General features: G+C 42.5%; 1 protein-coding gene across 1 annotated transcript; it reads right to left on the bottom strand.

Annotated features, from left to right (window-relative positions):
* Positions 1-1,549: 1,549 nt before the first annotated feature.
* si:dkey-240h12.4 (death-associated protein kinase 2) lies at positions 1,550-19,210 on the bottom strand. The gene is made up of 12 exons (XM_056419561.1): positions 19,112-19,210; positions 9,911-10,031; positions 9,241-9,462; positions 8,829-8,967; positions 8,606-8,735; positions 6,363-6,411; positions 6,233-6,259; positions 5,880-6,032; positions 5,600-5,645; positions 4,351-4,440; positions 2,936-3,019; positions 1,550-2,401 (listed from the first exon to the last, which is right to left on the bottom strand). Exons 2-12 carry the CDS (start codon positions 9,970-9,972, stop codon positions 2,321-2,323), a joined length of 1,083 nt encoding a protein of 360 aa, XP_056275536.1. The 5' UTR covers positions 9,973-10,031; positions 19,112-19,210; the 3' UTR covers positions 1,550-2,320.
* Between the last annotated feature and the right edge of the window lie 92 nt (positions 19,211-19,302).

Below are 19,302 nucleotides of genomic sequence, written 5' to 3'. Positions count from 1 at the left end.
CATGAAGATGTGTTGAAGTAGAATCAAGGTGAGGTTGATGAGCCTGTCACACGGGAGGAGGAGGTGTTGTCACCGGGGGGCAGAGAGGCAACAGGGAGGGACCCAGAGGCAGATGCAGGAGGAGGACACAGGAATTTTAATAAACAAATACCGGGAGCAAAACTTACTTGTCAGGTGACAACAGTAAAAACTAAAAGCCCAACACAAAACCAGTTACACCCGACATGTGCACAAGAGACAACAACAGGACCACACACACACACACACACACACACACACACGAGGGCGATTAATACACAGGAAACGAATGTGGCAACCAGACGCCGGGCTTGTCACTGTGCGTGGTGGCAAGTGAGTGTAATGGAAAAATACTGCCCTGTTAGTATCGTATTCTACTCAATATGATCACGTTGTGTTTAGGCTGTGAGAACCTTTGGGGGAACAGTCTGTGAAGCTCCTCAGCACGCTCATTAAACCTCCTGATAAATCACATATTATAAACATCTCATCCAAAGCTTGTGAATAGGATTTACAGATAATTCCACCACCTGAGTTTCACCACTGGGGATTAATAACATGATCTAATCTAATGACTTCACCAAACTAACATCGGCCCTTCATCAATGGGATCTCTGAGGAAGAGGGATCCCATCTCATTTTCTTCCAGGGTGTGGCCAGCGGATCCAGCTCATTTGGATGAGTCTTTGCTGGAGCAGGTCCATATTTTTTGATGTATTGCTATGGTGATTTTGCCAAACTTGCTTTGTGGAACCGAAAAGCCTGATTTATATAATCTTATTCTGAAAATTAGCCAGCTAACTACGTTAGCCAGGTACGAGGAAATAGAGCCCTGGCGAGGGTCCAGATTCACGTAGATGTTGATGCTGAGGAACCGGTTCATAAGGTCAAGCGAGAAGACGTTTCCTCAGACGTCTACACAGTTCTATCTTGAGCAACCAGTGGCCCCCAAATGGCCATTAGAAAGAATGCAGGTTCAAGGCACTTCTGCATTGGTTTCAATCGTGTTGGCTCACTGTCTGTATTTGATGGAAAGCTCCTTCAAGGTCAATTCCTCAAAATATGAAGATAATGTAGCTAATAAACTAAAATACCGTGTTTATCTGGCTCCTAAATGCACTTTCAAACATGCAGCCTGTTATCGCTCAGCTCTTTTTTGTTACATGCAATTTCTTAACCACGAAGATTCCTTGGCAGGAAAGACTAGACATGAGGTTATGACTAGAGCCATGCTCTTAGTCTCTCCTCTACACGCTGCATCCTTTTCATAAATGCTTACGAGTGACTTATTGCAGGAAATTTATTTTGCTTTAATTGTTCAAATAAGCGGATTTGTTTGGTAACAAGTTCAACATTTAAGTTTATGGTAACATCTGTATTTATATGTTCATATACTACTGTGTGTAGGCAAACAGCAAACATGTTTCTATTAAAAAAAGATCCTCTATTATAACCATTATTTTCAACCACTTGTTTTTTGTATGAGGCATTTCAATACATTCTGTATTAACATAGACTGATGTATTGCTCATAAGAGTGATAAAAGCAGTTTAATAGTAATTTGCTTTGTCAAATGCATCAACAGACGAATACAGGTTAACAAATACTTGTTAGAATGATGTTAGAATTATTTAAGTCTTGGAAAGACAATGAAAAAAAAGATGAGTTTATAATGAGGTTATTTACAACACATGTATGATTGTGCCATTTTAAAAAGATACATCACAAGACAAGTAATATAATTACATGAGTACAAAACATCTAACAAGACATATTGTTGGAAGTAATGATTCACATATTTCATCTTTCCAGAGGGAAACATGCCGAGTGGTTTGTGCTTAGCGGTTCTCGTACCAAAGACATGACAACATAGCTCTATTTAAATGTGTTGCAAGGTACAACTCAGAGTGCCTATTGGGACCTTTGTCTTTGCATGTTCTCACTTTGTACTGTTCCTCAAGTTCTTTACCATATTATATATTATCACAACAATAAAAATATGTTGCATCTCTCTTTGATCACACAATGCATGTTCTATGCACACCGTGTTATCAAAGAGATTCCCAAAATCAGCAACAACTGAAATACATTGTAGCGGAACGTATCCTCGGTAACGATGAGCTGAGAGCAGCCAACGTGTTCACTGAGTGGTCACATGTAGAGATGTGTGTGGCGGGAGGCCCCGCCCACTCATGTCAAGCTCCCGGGCCCTCGGAGACAGTCGACGTCAGGTTCACATTCCCGTCACCGCGGCTCCCTCCTGATGAACATCCCGGACTCTTCCACCTTCCTCTGCTCAGCTCTAGGAAGTGCTGCTGAGCCTGCGCCGCAGCAGAGAGGCAGGCTTGATCTCCGTGTCCTCTGTGTCACTTTCACATTGTCTCTGGAGGAAAGGATTAGTTCAGAGGGACGAGCGCAAAACACAAATGTGCAATGTTTGTACAGTAATATCTATTACAAATAGTCATATTCAAGCTTATTCAAAACAATCCCTCACACATGCCATTAAAAAACGGGTAACGGGCCAGTTTGCAGTTTGGACAACCGGACCTACACATAGTCGTTTCACTCCATGTATCTTTATATTTCCTCTTTATTATTAATGAATGCTATTCTGAAGTTCTTTTATTCTGCTAAACCAATTCTGGAAAGTACTTTGCGTAATAAATAATAATGTTATTCTTTGTATTATAATAAATAACAAAAATAAGAATTCTTCTTTATATTATAATAAATAATATAATAATATTTCACCTAAAAATTATATCATTTATACTATTTTATTACATAATAAATAATAAATAATATAACATTATTTTCGCTAAAAATAAGTTATTATTTTCTTGAGACTTAAAGTTGCTTTTTTGGTCTTTACAATAACATATATAAATGTATCAGGATGATGAAGCGGTCTCACCTGTAGAGGGTCTGGATCCGAGCTGCCCTTCAGCAGCTTCAACTGGCCCAGCCGGTTACACATCCACACCATGTTGTAGGACATCTGGGGGGAGGAGACAAGGTAAAGCTCGCCAACCAGAATGCATGAACCCTCGTACCATGTCCGAGGATCTTGGATGGGAAAGAACTTCATTCTCATTTTAGAAGATGAAAATAGTCTCGCAATTCTGAAAATTACTTCAAATGATTTTAAAACCATTTTTTCTTTGTTGCTGTATAAAGAATGAAAATAAGAAGGCCCCCGATTGCCATGTTTTTTGCAGCTTGGCTGGAGCACGACAATGTGTCTTTAGTTTGAAATAAAACCATGCTGTGGATATTTCTTATAACATGTGGGTAGTTGATCGTAGAACATATTACACAAATTGTTGTACATGTGCTTCTCTGATTTGAACACATATGGTATGCATCTTTTTATTTACCAACCATACTTTTCTTACATGTCAAGTCTTCTACTAATATTGACAACACAAGTGCATCAAAGTGCTGTTTACAGGTGAAAACATTGGTGGGCTCTTGTAAGTAAAAGCTTCTTTAAACACAAGGTTGGCAGTTCGAACCCCGACTCTTCCTCTCGACATGTTAAAGTTTCCTCGAGTGAGACACAGAACTCAAAGTTGCTCCCCGGACACTTTACCGCAGCTCAATACTTATATGCTGACGGGTTCTTCCCTTTCTTTCCCGTGAAAGGGTTTCTTCTATTTCTTGGGAGTTTTTCCTGATCTGCTATGAGATCAAAGGTCAGGGATGTACAGATTGTAAAGCCCTCTGAGGAAAATTTGTAATTTGTGATATTGAATACATGAATTATGTATGTGACCATTGACATGTTATATTGAGAACATCTGTTACATTACAGTTGTTAAGTACAACACAAGAAACTTAATGGAACATTATTTTGGACTAAATGAAGGAACATCCACTCCTCATCCGACTCAGGTACGTAGATTCTTCCAATTATGTGACTGTGACCTAAAGTCATCGTAACACTCAGGTGCGGTCTGAACTAATGTCCGTCACTGCTCACAGGACTCGTTAGCTAAAAAGGTGCCGCACACCACGAAACGCACTACCCCTAGTTTGTCTTATTGCATCGCTCTCATTACATTTAGCTGACAGTTTTATCTAAAGCGACTTCATCACAGACCGTAGAACACCTACAGGGAGCAATTCAGGGTTAAGTGTCTTGCTCAAGGGCAAATCAACTAGGGTGGGCTGTGAGCGGGGATCAGACTGCCGATCCTCTGACTGAAGGAGCGATCTGCTATCCACTGACCCAGTCGCCTCTTCATTCCCCATCATCTCTCTACTGTCTCTCTTTGACACACATATAATAGACCTACATGTTGGTTTGGCATACGTAGCCACGCTCACCTTCCATTTTCTTCTTGCGTTGAATTTCTTAAAGTTCTTCATATTGATTGAAGACCGATTCCTATTGGCCACCTGTGTACATGTGATGGGCTGAAAAATGTGCAGTGGTTGTAAGTAACACACAGTAACGCGCAGTAACACACAGTAACACAATGTAACACACAGTAACACACAGTAACACGCAGTAACGCAATGCAACGCGCAGTAACAGTTACACACAGTAACACAATGTAAAACACAGTAACAGGCAGTAACACAATGTAACAGACAGTAACATACAGTAACACAATGTAACACACAGTAACAGGCAGTAACACACAGGAAGTTCAGGAACACAATGTAACATACAGTAACACAATGTAACACACAGTAACACAATGTAACACACAGTAACAGGCAGTAACACACAGTAACACAATGTAACAGACAGTAACACACAGGAACACAATGTAACACAATGTAACATACAGCAACACACAGTAACACAATGTAACATACAGTAACAGGCAGTAACACAATGTAACAGACAGTAACACACAGGAACACAATGTAACATACAGTAACACACAGGAACACAATGTAACATACAGTAACACAATGTAACATACAGTAACACAATGTAACATACAGTAACACACAGTAACACAATGTAACATACAGTAACACACAGTAACAGGCAGTAACACAATGTAACATACAGTAACACACAGTAACAGGCAGTAACACAATGTAACATACAGTAACAGGCAGTAACACACAGTAACACAATGTAACAGACAGTAACACACAGGAACACAATGAAACATACAGCAACACACAGTAACACAATGTAACATACAGTAACACGCAGTAACAGGCAGTAACACAATGTAACAGACAGTAACACACAGGAACACAATATAACATACAGTAACACAATGTAACATACAGTAACACACAGTAACAGGCAGTAACACAATGTAACACAGTAACACACAGTAACAGGCAGTAACACACAGTAACAGGCAGTAACACAATATAACATATAGTAACAGGCAGTAACACAATGTAACACACAGTAACACAATGTAACACACAGTAACACAACATTACACACAGTAACAGGCAGGAACACACAGTAACACAACGACACAGTAACGGGCAGTAACACAACATTACACACAGTAACACAGTTACACAATGTTACACACAGTAACACACATCAACAGTGAGCCCAACACCCGAAGAAGGCTTGCAGGTGTGTAGTCACCTTAATCCAGGGATGAAGCAGACACTCCTCAGCCGTCATTCTTTCCCTGAAACATCAATGCAGACGTCATGACAACGGATCAGGAGAGCAACAACAAGTCATCTTTTTAAAGGCACCTAAAGAAACCCTCGCCTCAGTCCATCGATCTACAGTGTATTTTGTAATTGGTTTAAATATAAAGTGTCGACACCAGCAGTACGTCATGTGTTCCCAGCACAGCCCTAGAGAACACGTGCTACACAACCTGGCTCTGCTCGCATCGTTTAGCTAGACGTCTTACCCGGGGCTTTTCACCAGGAGCTTCTGGATGAAGTCTTTGACCATGGAGCTGGTCATGCTGAAATACTGTGCAGGGAAGGCGTAGTTCATGACACTGATATTCCTCAGAGTCTCCTCATCAGTCTCGCCTTGGAACGGCGACAAACCACTTAACCTGAGGACAGAGTGAGACGAGCCATAAACACAGATCAAGGTTTGTGTCCTTGTAGCTCCAAAAGGCTTATAAGGTTTATAAGATCTATAAAACATGAAATGTACCCTGTGGTGCAAGAAATAACATGTTTCACAGAGTGTGAGACTGATCATTAAGTGTTTGCATCAACACACAGGGACATGACAACAAACACAACTTACAGTATGTAGGTAATAACCGCGATGCTCCTGAAGGACAAAACAAAAGCACAAGACGCAGGCAGTCATGTGCTTTCAACCTTCAAGACAAATACAATACTGTCCCCTCAGTGGGAGAGCCAACGTCACTCACCACATATCTGCTGCCGTGCTCAGCGGCTCACTGTTGATCACCTCCGGGGCTGAAAGAGAGGGAAGGACAGACGGAGGGATGGAGAAATGGATAGAAAAAAACACACAGGAAGAGAGAGATAGACAGAGAGAGAGAGACAGAGAGACGAAGAGGAAAGGATGATGGACAAGAGACAGACAGACAGACCAGGGAGGGTTTTAAAGTTCAGTGACAAACACTTAAAAAAGCAGTTTCACTAAATATAACATGAATCTAAAATGTGTGGCTGTTTTAGTCGTTGGAAAAACATTCATCCTCTTGCTTATTTTTATATATATACACTACCGTTCAAAAGTTTGGGGTCATCCAGACAATTTCGTGTCTTCCATGAAAACTCACTTTTATTCATCAAATGAATTGAACATTTCATAGAACATATAGTCAAGACATTGACAAGGTTAGAAATAATGATTAATATTTGAAGTATTAATTTTGTTCTTCAAACTTCAAGCTCAAAGGAAGGCCGGTTGTATAGCTTATATCACCAGCATAACTGTTTTCAGCTGTGCTAACATAATTGCACAAGGGTTTTCTAATCAGATATTAGTCTTCTAAGGCGATTAGCAAACACAATGTACCATTAGAACACTGGCGTGATAGTTGATGGAAATGGGCCTCTATACACCTATGGAGATATTTCATTAGAAACCAGACGTTTCCACCTAGAATAGTCATTTACCACATTAACAATGTATAGTGTGTATTTTTGATTAATGTTATCTTTATTGAAAAAACAGTGCTTTTCTTTGAGAAATAAAGACATTTCTAAGTGACCCCAAACTTTTGAACGGTAGTGTATATATTTCACATAAAGCATCCGTTTGCAGGAGAAGAACGAGTGCATGTCCTCTTCTGCTTGTAAAACTGCAGAGGGGTAGAAGGTTCATCCCATCAGGCAGCAGAGGAGAGGTATAGACTAAGCACGTATCTGTGCCGCGCTGCATCTGGTCCAGTCACTCGCATTGAGTTTCACTTTTAGACTGGCTGCAAACACGTCCAGAGGCAGAATAAATATTCAGAAATACAAGGGTTTGGTTCCAGTATTTCATACCAGACATTAAAACAAATGTTATTGACAGGAACAAGGCAGAAGAGAAATCAGCCGGGGTCGGGGCGCGTCATCGAGGACAGACAGATGCTGTGTTGGACATGTGACCTTGAGGTCATAGAAGTGGTAATTTGTCAACACTGAAGAGAAGCAGGGTGAGTGCTGGAGCGTGGGCGTGTTCTGATTGGCAATCGATCTGATATTACCCATTGAAGGGATGATGGAAGAGTGTTTTTATCCTACGCTGATATACGGGCATTTATAGTATATTTGTGGGGGAGGGGCACCTCCACTTGCAGAACTAGTAATCAAAACCAGTGGGTTTTAAATCTTTAATTAAAAACCAGTTTGCTGTCTCTAAACCATGATCTGACACTCCGGATTGAAGGCAAATATTTTGGACTGGAACTAATGTTTATTTTCGTTACGTGGTGCTGTATGGGAAGGGTGTCTGTTGACGCCACACCAAGATAAAAACAAAGCGAGTATATGGTGATATACTGCATGGTTTCTCTTTATTAATGGATCAAATGTTTCCTGTTTAGTTCAGAGCTGACTGTATGGTCATGTTTGTTGTCCTTTATTGGAACAATAAACTCCACTTATTGATGTACTGAATGCACTTGACTTATAGTTTGTACTGAGCGACACAGTTTCAAGGCACTTTGAGTTAGTTTAGGCTTAAAGCCATTTTGTCACATTGGTAAATGCACTATAGAGGTTGTTGACCCAGATTAATTTAATATTTCTATTTCTTTCGGAGTAGTCGAGAAATAAAAATCCCGGAAGATAGCTTTGTGTCTGGTGTCTTATCAGATTCCACCTGCCTACATGTGTATTTCCGTTACTTTAACTGTATTGCTTGCAAACATCTTAAATGGGATGTGTTGTACAGAGCTGCCAGCTGTCAGTAAAAAACAATGCAACTATCATTTCACAAACACACCCAAAGAAAAAGCAGCACTGGTACACACTGCTAACAATAAATACCTGCAGGTTTAGAAAAGTCCTGCAGGTTTAGAAAAAAGAATATTTTGAACTTTGACTTTGCCACTCTTAGTTAATGAATAATTTAATATTTAAATTGTCCATGGAAGAATTTTCAGATTGATAACTAAAACCACAAAGACACAAATGAAGGACTCCTCCTCCTCACCGATGTACTGTGGGGTGCCACTGGAGCTTTTGTACTCCTCCCCTTGGTGGAAGTGGTGGGCCAGGCCGAAGTCGATGAGTTTGATGATGGGCGGAGCAGCCACTTTGTCTGACAGCATGATGTTCTCTGGCTGGAGAGAGACAACGTCGTTAGGGTTCCATGATGACTTCACATCGGTTTCCAAACATCTAGAGCCAGCGGAGAAGCGCCGGTTCACTGGTACCTTCAGGTCAAAGTGGCCGATGTTCTTGCTGTGCAGAAAGCCCAGTCCCTCCAGGATCTGTGTCATGAACTCGATGGCCTCACTCTCCAGCAGGTTCTCCTTCTCAGCAATAAAGTCAAACAACTCCCCTCCACTAACACTGAAATGTCACACAGACGCGTGGTCAGTGCATGTCTGGATGTGTGGCCCTGTGTAGATGGAACAGGCTCTTTCTGAGCAAACTAAAACAACGATTCTTAGTTTCAGGTCATCATACACTTCTAAAAACATTGGTATGAATATTAGATTCCATTCTCACCCACCTACTGATCCTACCATGACACAGCATGCACACATGCAGATGACCACTGGATTATGCTCGAGAACATAAAAACAATAATGGGACAAAATCGAACACACACACACAACTCACAGCTCCAGAATGAGCACCACCTCGGCTCGGCTCTCAAAAACGTCCTTGAGAGTCACAATGTTTGCATGTTGTACAGCCTGGAGGATTTCCACCTCCTTCTCCACACAGCTCCTGACCAGGCCGAGGCGGCTGCATGTGTTCTTCCGAATCTTCAGGAACTTGCCGGCCCAAAGAGTCCCGGTGGCTCGCTCCCGAACCTGTCGAACCTGTCCAAAGTGCCCACTGGATGGGGCAAGAGCACAGTTGACAGACAGTCAACACCCAGATCCCAGATACAACGTCATTGTGTTGATTTGACAGTTTGATAATCTAACTATGAAGCAAATAATCTGTCTGTCCTTCACAGCAGCGGGGACGGAGCTTCAGGGCTGCAGAGACGGCAGCTCATCGACGATACAGCCCGATAACGCTGGACGACACTCTTTACACAACCATCATTTCCCTGGAGTAAACAAACATGAGCCGATAGCAACTTTGCCATCGCAACTCAAATGGTGTTTGTTTTTACCGACTGTGAAAAACGTTCATCTTTGATGAAATAAGCATTGCACCTACATAGAGAAGGTTTAATTGCTAATCCAATGAGTTGGCATACAGAAGAAACACAACATCTGTAAAAGTAAAAATACCTAATGAGTGCATTGAGGTAAACAAGTTGATGTATCAATACCTTCCCAGAACGTCCCCGATCTCATAGATGTCTTCGACATTTTCCGGCTTGAAGACCGCCATGTTGCTTTGCTTCACTCCTGTGTCAGTCCAACTTCAAGTTGTTCATCATCCTCCAAACCCTACATACACCACAGTTTGACCAGAGTATGAGTAACAGTAACATGACAGACAGTATAAACAAACTTAATGCCAGTCTTATCCGAACAAATCAAAATTTAAAAACAAAGGCAAACACTTAGGTCCTCAGAAATTGTTTATAAAATCCTAAATAATTTATACAGATTGATTTTCCAATATTGGGTGTCCAAGTCCTTTTCTTGTTTGATTAAACATGTTTGAAAGGGCTTTAGTTTGAAAGATACTGGTTCATCACGAAATATAAAAAACAAGTTGCATTAAGCAAAAAAGTTGATAAAGTGCAACTAGTTGCTGTGTAAGCTTTGATCATCAGTCATTGGTCTGCATTAACGTTTTGTATGACTTTTGACCTCAGGACATAATGACAACTCTGTATGCTACGAGATCGGACCTTGCTTGCATTGTGTTCCAATCAGATCACAAGTGTGGAATCGGTGTGTACATACGCTAAAACAATGTCGGACTCCATCATTTTCTCTGTGCCTCTTCAAAATTTGGTCAACGATAAGATGTATAGCTTGCATGCCATCATTCAACTATTGTTTGTCGAGGTGGTGTCTGGCAAACAATGTGGGCTTTGGAGATAATTGTGAGAACATTTTGGGGGGAACCTCATCTGATGAGGCGAGACGTCAACCATCCCACTTTGGATGGAGCAGATCTCATTTCTACAAATATGACCAAGTTGATTTAATCCATGAAAACCCAGAGTTCAGATCAGGAAGCAAAAGCAGAGTTGTAGTCTTAGGGCACGATCACACCAGATGCGCCTCTCAAAAACACGTCGCCCACAAAACCATTGATTTCCTATGATACGGCGCCTTTCAGACACGCCTTCTAAACGCCGCACGGTGCGTTTTTTGTGTGTTCTTCAGGCGCGGTTAAAAGTTTAAATATTCTCAACTTTAAGCGCGAGGCACGGAGGCGCGCCCACTCATCAATGTCACACTCGGCCAAGGCAGCCAATCGGATCAAGCAAGAGGCGGGCTTTCCTTCCTGGTTTCCTGACGAGAACCTCATATTAGCAGTATTTAATTACAAAGAGCTTCATAATTCTAAATCTGAACACTACTCAAACTGACTCCTGCTCGGTCGGAAGTGCAACTGAAAGCCTCGCCATCGAGACACAATTCGCGGAATAGATAGTGGTGTTCGCCGTATTCTTTCCTTTTTTTATATTTTTTATATCCTGAACCCAAAATCAATGGTTGGTTGCGCACGCAGGTCCGCTCCACAGGCGCACCGCACTGTTTTTCCCCGCACGTTTTTGCCTTGGCGGTTTTTGTGCGGCTGCGTTTTTTAGAGTCACGTCTGGTGTGATTGTGCCTACACCCTTCTCTGCACATCCATTGGAGCAGTTACCCACCCACAACTCTATAGAGACGGTGTCTGTCCCACGGCCACTTCAATTAATTCAATAAAATGTAACCAGAAGAGTAGTCGTACAAAATAACCTCATAAACGTTAACTCCACTATTTCCGCAGTGCAACAAAATAGGATGATTTAATGTGTACTAAATATTAGATCTCTGTCATCTAGAGCTGTATTAGCAAATTAATTAATATCAGGCAATCACATTGATTTATCTTGTCTTACTGAAGCCTGGCTGAGTCATGAAGAATATGTCAGCCTAAATAAAGCAACTCCTCCAAGTCAACTCCTCGAGGCATGGGCCGAGGAGGTGGAGTGGCAGTACATTTTATTGACCGTATATTTTTATTAACCTTATATATGCTTCTTTTGGGTTATATTATCAGGAACAACTCCATCAACTTTCATTGTTATGCAGATGCTACTTAATTATATCTATCGATCAAGCCAGAGAAAACCACGTACACATAACATTTTTAAAAATCAGACACATCTTGTCTCAAAGCAATGCAGAAAAGCTGGTTCACGCGTTTGTTACTTCTAGACTACATTACTGCAACTCCTTATTATCAGGCTGCTCTAATAAGTCTTGAGTCCCTCCAGTTGATCCATAATTATGCAGCTTTTGTACTAATCACATCACTCCTGTATTAGCTGCTCTGCACTGGCTCCCTGTAAAATCATAAATCACATTTAAAATGCTTCTCCTAACCTACAAAGCCTTGATTGGTGAAGCTCCATCATATCGTAAGGAGCTTGTAGTACCATATTGCCCCAATAGAGAGCTTGTAGTACCATATTGCCCCACTAGAGAGCTTGTAGTACCATATTGCCCCACTAGAGAGCTTGTAGTACCATATTGCCCCAATAGAGAGCTTGTAGTACCATATTGCCCCAATAGAGAGCTTGTAGGACCATATTACCCCACTAGAGAGCTTGTAGTACCATATTACCCCACTAGAGAGCTTGTAGTACCATATTGCCCCACTAGAGAGTTGCGCTCACTAAATGCGGGGCTACTTGTGGTTCCTAGGGTCTTAAAAAGTAGGATGGGAGCCAGAGCCTTCAGGTATCAAGCTCCTTTATGGAACCAGCTTCCATCTTCAGTCCTGGAGGCCGACACAGTCACCTCATGTAAGAGTAGACTTAAGACTCTTTGATAGCGCTTATAGTTAGGGGTGGCTCAGGTTCACCTGGTCCAGCCCCTAGATATACTGCTATAGGCCTTTAGGTTTCTGGGGAACATCTTAGGAAACACTGAGCTACTCTCTCCCCTTCTCGCTCTGCTTCTGGACGAATTCATGTCTCTTTATTGCACATTATTAACTCTACTTCTTCCCCAGAGTCTTTGTGCCTTCTCGCCTTTTAAAGGGTCCATTGGACCTGGCTGTGTCTGGAGCCGGTTCTGGCTGCTGGGCCCTGACTCCTTGTCCTACCTCCTTTGCTATGCCTCATGGTCCTGGGTCCTTGCCCCCGCTTCCTGCATCCAGCATCTGGCCTAGACCTGGCCTCCTTCTCTGTGCCTCCTGCCGTAAAGGCCGACCACATTGGTCACGATGCCTCTCCTGCCTCTGTGGCCTTTTTCCATGTGAAAGAGTTTTTCCGAATCCGCTCTGAGGCTAATTTGTGATTCTGGCCAACAAGTGTAACCATGGCCATTTTTTACAAATATAATTTTAAGATATCAGTTTCATACCAACCTTTCTGTGGAAATAGAATGGTCCCTGGATGACATCAGTTTTTACAGAAGCCCAGTACTGCTTCCTAATTTAAGCTTCTCCTTTTGGGCTGCTACCTGAGTCTTTTTTATATTGGCTACACTATTAAGACAATAAATCAACCCCTTGCTTTACTAAAGAAACAGACTACTTCCTCAATCTCTGTCCTGCACACTGAGGCCATCACTAGCTCTTTATCTTCAGGTTTTTTTTATAGTTTGTAAGGAATAATTATATTTCAGTTATCTAATATATGCTAATAGAAGTTTGGACCTTGTATCTTTTCTCTAATCCTCCTCCCTGTTGATGGCACATAATGTGGTTATTTTATCACACCACTCACAAACATCAGCTTTGTGAAACTAACTTCCCATAATAAATCTGACTTCCATTTATGATAAAGTACAGAACAGTGTCAAGCTGTGCGGCTATGGCCTAAAACAAAGCTTTCCGACAGATGACAATCTCTGGAGAGTTCAGTACAGATACACTGAAAGTTTTGGGCCGATTTCAATACCCTTCTTTTCAACCATTTCATTTTGACAATTAAGTCCAATTCATTCAGTCTATTGTGTATAGCCATACAAATTACAAATTTGCCTCAAAGGGCTTTTACAAATTTGTAAAAATAAAAGAGAAGCTTGATAACTGAAGGCTCTGGCTCCCATCCTACTTGTTAAGACTCTAGGAACCACATGTAGCCCTGCATATAGTGAGGCAGCTCTCTAGTGGGGCAATATGGTACTACAAGCTCTCTATTCAATTCAGTTTATTTGTATAGCCCAATTTCACAAATTACAAATTTGTCTTGGAGTGCTTTACAATCTGTACACATAGACATCCCTGCCCCAGAACCTCGCATCGGATCAGGAAAAACTCCCAAATAACCCTTCTAGTGGGGCACTATGGTACTACAAGCTCTCTAGTGGGGCACTATGGTACTACAAGTTCTCTAGTGGGGCAATATGGTAGTACAAGCTCTCTAGTGGGGCAATATGGTACTACAAGCTCTCTAGTGGGGCACTATGGTACTACAAGCTCTCTAGTGGGGCAATATGGTACTACAAGCTCTCTAGTGGGGCAATATGGTACTACAAGCTCTCTAGTGGAGCACTATGGTACTACAAGCTCTCTAGTGGGGCAATATGGTACTACAAACTCTCTAGTGGGGCACTATGGTACTACAAGCTCTCTAGTGGGGCAATATGGTACTACAAGCTCTCTAGTGGGGCAATATGGTACTACAAGGTCTCTAGTGGGGTAATATGGTACTACAAGGTCTCTAGTAGGGTTGGGTACCGAAACCCGGTGCCAATATGGTACCGGTTCCAATACAACCGGTATTACCCGGGCCGAAACGCAACGCACATTTCGGTGCTTATTTCCGGTGCCTGAGCCGATTGAAATTGAAAAAAACTATTGTTGTGAACTTCTCAGGTGACTCCGCCCTGTCAGCATGTTACAATAGCCTCTCATATTTAACTCTGACAGCGGAGGCATGCGCCGGGTGTGACTGCATGAACCCGTGTCGAGCACACCAGCGTCAGGCTGGACGCGATGGGGAGACCGTCACCGGTCCCCCTGAACACGGGGAGACCGATTATGACGAGCAGCCTGAACTCAGATTAGTACCGTATCGTTGATTGCAAGTCTTGCATTCATAAAAGTAGGCTAAGAAATAATAAATTAGCCATTATAACCATGCTTAAGCTAGCGCTAGCTCGTAGCTAACACGAGCTACGAGCGTGACAGTCTGTCAGCAGATGTGTTGATGTACAGCGGTCCCGGCTGTATACCCGGTGTTACCGGGAATATAATGACGGAGGAATAAAGACCGTGGGGCGTCACTTTGTTTCAGTGTAACTCTTGCTGTCAGAAGCAAAACTTTATTTGTCACGTGTCATCTTCAGCACCTCTGATTGGTTGTTCTCTTTGCCCATCAACACAGTGACAGGATTAACCCTATAAAGTCTGCACATGACAATACATATCACATCATATCATGGAGAACATATCTTGTGTATGTTAACAGTCTGATATCCGTTGTGTGTCAGTGCTCCATGATAACGGCTTCTACAGGGAATATGGCCGAAGAGGTTTTTAATGTCCTCATTGTGCGTTTTAAAAAAAAGTATCGGTTCAGGCACCGTTTAGGCACCGGTATCGTTTTAAAAGTACCGGTTTAGCACCGGTATCGGAAAAAACCAAAACGATACCCATCCCTAGTCTCTAGTGGGGTACTATGGTACTACAAGCTCCTTAAGATATGATGGAGCATCACAAATCAAGGCTTCGTAGGTGAGGAGAAGAATGTGTCGTATATTATGTTGAATTGGATAAATGACTAGAGCCGTGTGTAAATTGGGCTTTACTAATTTGCTATAAATTCACACTGGGTATTAAAGAATATCTATGTGTATAGTATTGTTTAATGGCTTACTATATTACTGAAGGATATCTCTGTGTAGATTATTTAATGATCTACTGTATTATTAAAGAATGAACGATAGGAGTGAACTTTGTGGATCTGTATTCGAAACAGCCTTGCAGATGGTTGCGCCCCTCAGGAATGTCACACCCTGCCCTGAGAAGGAGGAGCAGACTGAGAGAAGAGAGCAGAAGGACCAACCGGGAGGACCACGTAGAGGAGTGCCTCAGGAGACCGCATGCAAGACACAGAGGAACGAGGCGCGCAGTGATGACATTATGTGTTAAGAGGCGTGGACACGCCTACACACCGACAGAAACGGCTCAGCCAATGAGCAGACCATGCAAATGAAACTTAAGTCAAATCAGGCATTTTTGGTTAAGGGAGAAACTGGCACTGCAAGCAGGATATAGCTGCGTATAGGCCGTATATTACGAAACCTTTAAATCCCTCAGCTGATTATACTTAGTGTGCATAACTTACTGGTAGACAGGTCACTGCTTGCTGTCTGTGGACGCATCTGATTTGTGTTCCCTCAGATGAGATATAGTCTGTATCAAAGTCATTATTCATTCATTATTATGTGTGCACTAGGTTTCTCCTGTACTTCTCTTAAGTCTCACTTATTTTCACTTTTCAGGTCCCCATTGGAGTCCAGTGAACTCCGTCATGTTCAAGAGATGCATTGAACTTTGTGACATGGGGCATTAGCCTGCTGGAAGTAGCCATCAGAAGATAGTACACTGGTCATGAAGGGATGGACATAGTCAACAACAATTACTCAGTTAGACCGTGGCATTTAAACCATGCTCAATTAAGCCACACACACACACACACACACACACACACACACACACACACACACACACACACACACACACACACACACACACACACACACACACACACACACACACACACACACACACACACACACACACACACACACACACACACACACACACACACACACACACACACACACACACACACACACACACACACCAAGCAGGATGGACCCATGCTTTCATGTCGTTTACGCCAAATTCTGCCCCTACCATCTGAAATGTTGCAGCTTAAAATCGAGACGCATCTGACCAGGCTACATTTTTCCAATCTTCTATATTCTGTAGCCTCAGTTCCCTGTTCTTAGCTGACAGGAGTGACCCCCGGTGTGGTCTTCTGCTGGTGTAGTCCATCTGCATCAAGGTTCCTGTAACAACCCCTGTCACAATCCCTTGGTTCCCTGCACCAAGGAATGAGCACACTCAGGGTAACGTTTGGCAATATTCTTTATTCTGTGTCTCTGCTCTCTTGTACTGTGCCTCCATCTATATTGCAATATAGGGGAGAGACACACAACCCCATGTCCCCTGCAGCTGAGGCCAATTAGGCCTCTTCCTGGCACCTGTTCCCTGACCCACTCCCCTCCACAGCTGAGCCTAACCATGCCCCAGCCACCACAGTTCCACATGTTGTGCATTCAGAGATGGTTGTAACGAGTGATCATTTTGCTTTTCTATCATCTTGAACCACTCTGCCCATTCTCCTCTGACCTCTGACATCAATAAGGTGTTTTCATCCACACACTGCAGCTCATATTTACTCTTTTTCGGACCATTTTCTGTAAACCCTAGAGATGGTTGTCGATGAAAATCTCAGTATATGAGCAGTTTTTTCAAATACTCAGACCAGCCCATCACCAACAACCATGACACGTTCAAAGTCACTAAATTGCCCCGTTCTTCTCTATTCTGTTGCTCGGTTTGAACTTCAGCAAGTCGTCTTCACCACGTCGAGATGCCGAAATGCATCGAGTTGCTGCAGTGTGATTGGTTGATAAGTGTTAACAAATAATTGAACAGGTGTGCCTAATACAGTAGCTGTCTCATGAGACTCGTTCTCACAAGGAAACAATGCAGGAATCAGGACACCATAGATTTAGTTGCTTCTTTAATTCTCTCGGTTGTGAAACCGTGATTTATATAAGCGTGGTTACTGTGAGACCAGTTAATCCACACATCCCACTCTGGATATAAGAGAATTCAGTTGACTGCAATCTGCAACCTCCCCACTAAATCATACCCACTGGAGGCATTTGGTCTCCTTCTGTCCATTGCTGACAGACGTCCAGAGACGTGCAAGAACTCTCACAAGCCGCTTCTGTCTTGCTTCCAGAAAGGATGCACAGTAAAATGTTACATCATTACTCTGTCATGCGGTGCACAAGGCAGACAGTCGAGATAGTGACGTTTGTTTTTTTCACAAATCATATATATAATATAATGCGCATCATGTATTTTAATGCATTGGATACACAAAGTGTATTATTTTCATTATCATCATTGGGTTAATAGACATTGTATGATTGTTGAAGCAATAATTAGCCCTGAATTCATCAAGTAGACCCTGCTGAGACACATTGTCCAGTTAATCTGCCTTATTGCCAGTATAGTTCCAAAAGTGGGCACAAATACTCATGAGTTTTTTTATATTTAATATAGCACATTTTTTTACAAGGCACAGAAGTGGATTCCACACTCAAAGAGCTGTGCCTGCTGTGAAATCATGAACATTATCACACGCCTGTGTAGACGATGAGTTTAGTCAGATCATTCCCTGTATCGCCTTTGCATTCAAAGATATTGGCTAATCGGGTGGACCAGGTCCTCTGTGGTCTCTATAAAGCTATGGTTTTATTTCTTATTACAGAAGTTTGTCAAGCGAGAAGGATGAAAGAAAGAAAGAGAATAACAGTGGTCATCACCAAGATACAAAAATTGTTTTTGGATTTATGTGGCTTTTTGTTTACTTATTATTAGTGCTGTGAAAAATGACGCGTTAACGCATTATGATTAAATTACAGGATTAATTAGTTACTTTTTTTAACGCATGCGCAGAATGAGATTCCAATACGTCTGTTGTTGGTCGTCTCTAACCAGCAGCATGTCATTTTGTCCGGCGTGTGCGCGCACATCGGGACGAAAAAAAGTCACTTGCACCCCCCCCAACTCTTCTCGGCTCGCGCGCGGCAGAGCTCAGCCGCGATGCGCGCACACTAGTGAGCAAGTTATGTGCACCCCTGTGTATAAATGTATATATCCGTCTTTTGTCATAAATCTTTATGTTCTCACAAAAATCGGTAATATGTGATTAATCATGATTAATCCACAGAAACCTGTAATTAACCTGATTAAAATTTGTAATAGTTTCACAGCCCTACTTATTATTTGTATAATGCTATTCTCGTATACAATGTCTACATTAAATAGGCCTTAGTGTTCCTGACAGAAATGTGCAATAGACGTGGTCATGTGGTCGGACACCAGCCCGTTGCCTACATTAGTGATTCCAACCTGTGGGACCAGTTTAATAAACCCTGGAGTTGTTGCTGAGTGCCACAGCCACTTTCTCCTCCTCTAAGCCTCCAGGAGCCGCCGTGCTGCGTGGACTTCAGCCCGGGTGCGCACGGAGCACGAGCCGCGGACCGCAGCGGCTCTCTGCCGCCCGACAGAGCCTTCAGACACGATGCAGGTTACGTACCCATTGCTGCGGCTGGGCGTGTGGTCAGGTCCGTGTAAGCGTCGTCCGCTCTGGGGTGTGCGGAGTGCGCGTGCTACGCGGTGCTCTCGGCCCTGTGGCTCTCTGACGGTTGAGGAATGCGGAAGTCCTGTCCGACGAAGACGAGGCTCCTGGGCTCCTCCTACCTAGTCTTCAATAACTGCTCTAATGTC

Source organism: Pseudoliparis swirei, chromosome 1 (genome assembly GCF_029220125.1).
Source record: "Pseudoliparis swirei isolate HS2019 ecotype Mariana Trench chromosome 1, NWPU_hadal_v1, whole genome shotgun sequence".
NCBI lineage: Eukaryota > Metazoa > Chordata > Actinopteri > Perciformes > Liparidae > Pseudoliparis > Pseudoliparis swirei.
The sequence above is the reverse complement of the archived record's forward strand: the minus strand, read 5'-3'. Positions and strand labels throughout refer to the sequence as shown.

What these genes read in the sequence shown, in the direction of transcription:
- si:dkey-240h12.4 (XM_056419561.1), bottom strand. Translation starts at nt 9,972, where the DNA reads ATGGCGGTCTTCAAGCCGGAAAATGTCGAAGACATCTATGAGATCGGG. An exon ending in ATCGGGGACGTTCTGGGAAG is followed by an intron (nt 9,463 to 9,910) that starts GTATTGATACAT and finishes TGCCCCATCCAG; the next exon opens with TGGGCACTTTGGACAGGTTC. An exon ending in TGGCACCCCACAGTACATCG is followed by an intron (nt 6,412 to 8,605) that starts GTGAGGAGGAGG and finishes CCTCTCTTTCAG; the next exon opens with CCCCGGAGGTGATCAACAGT.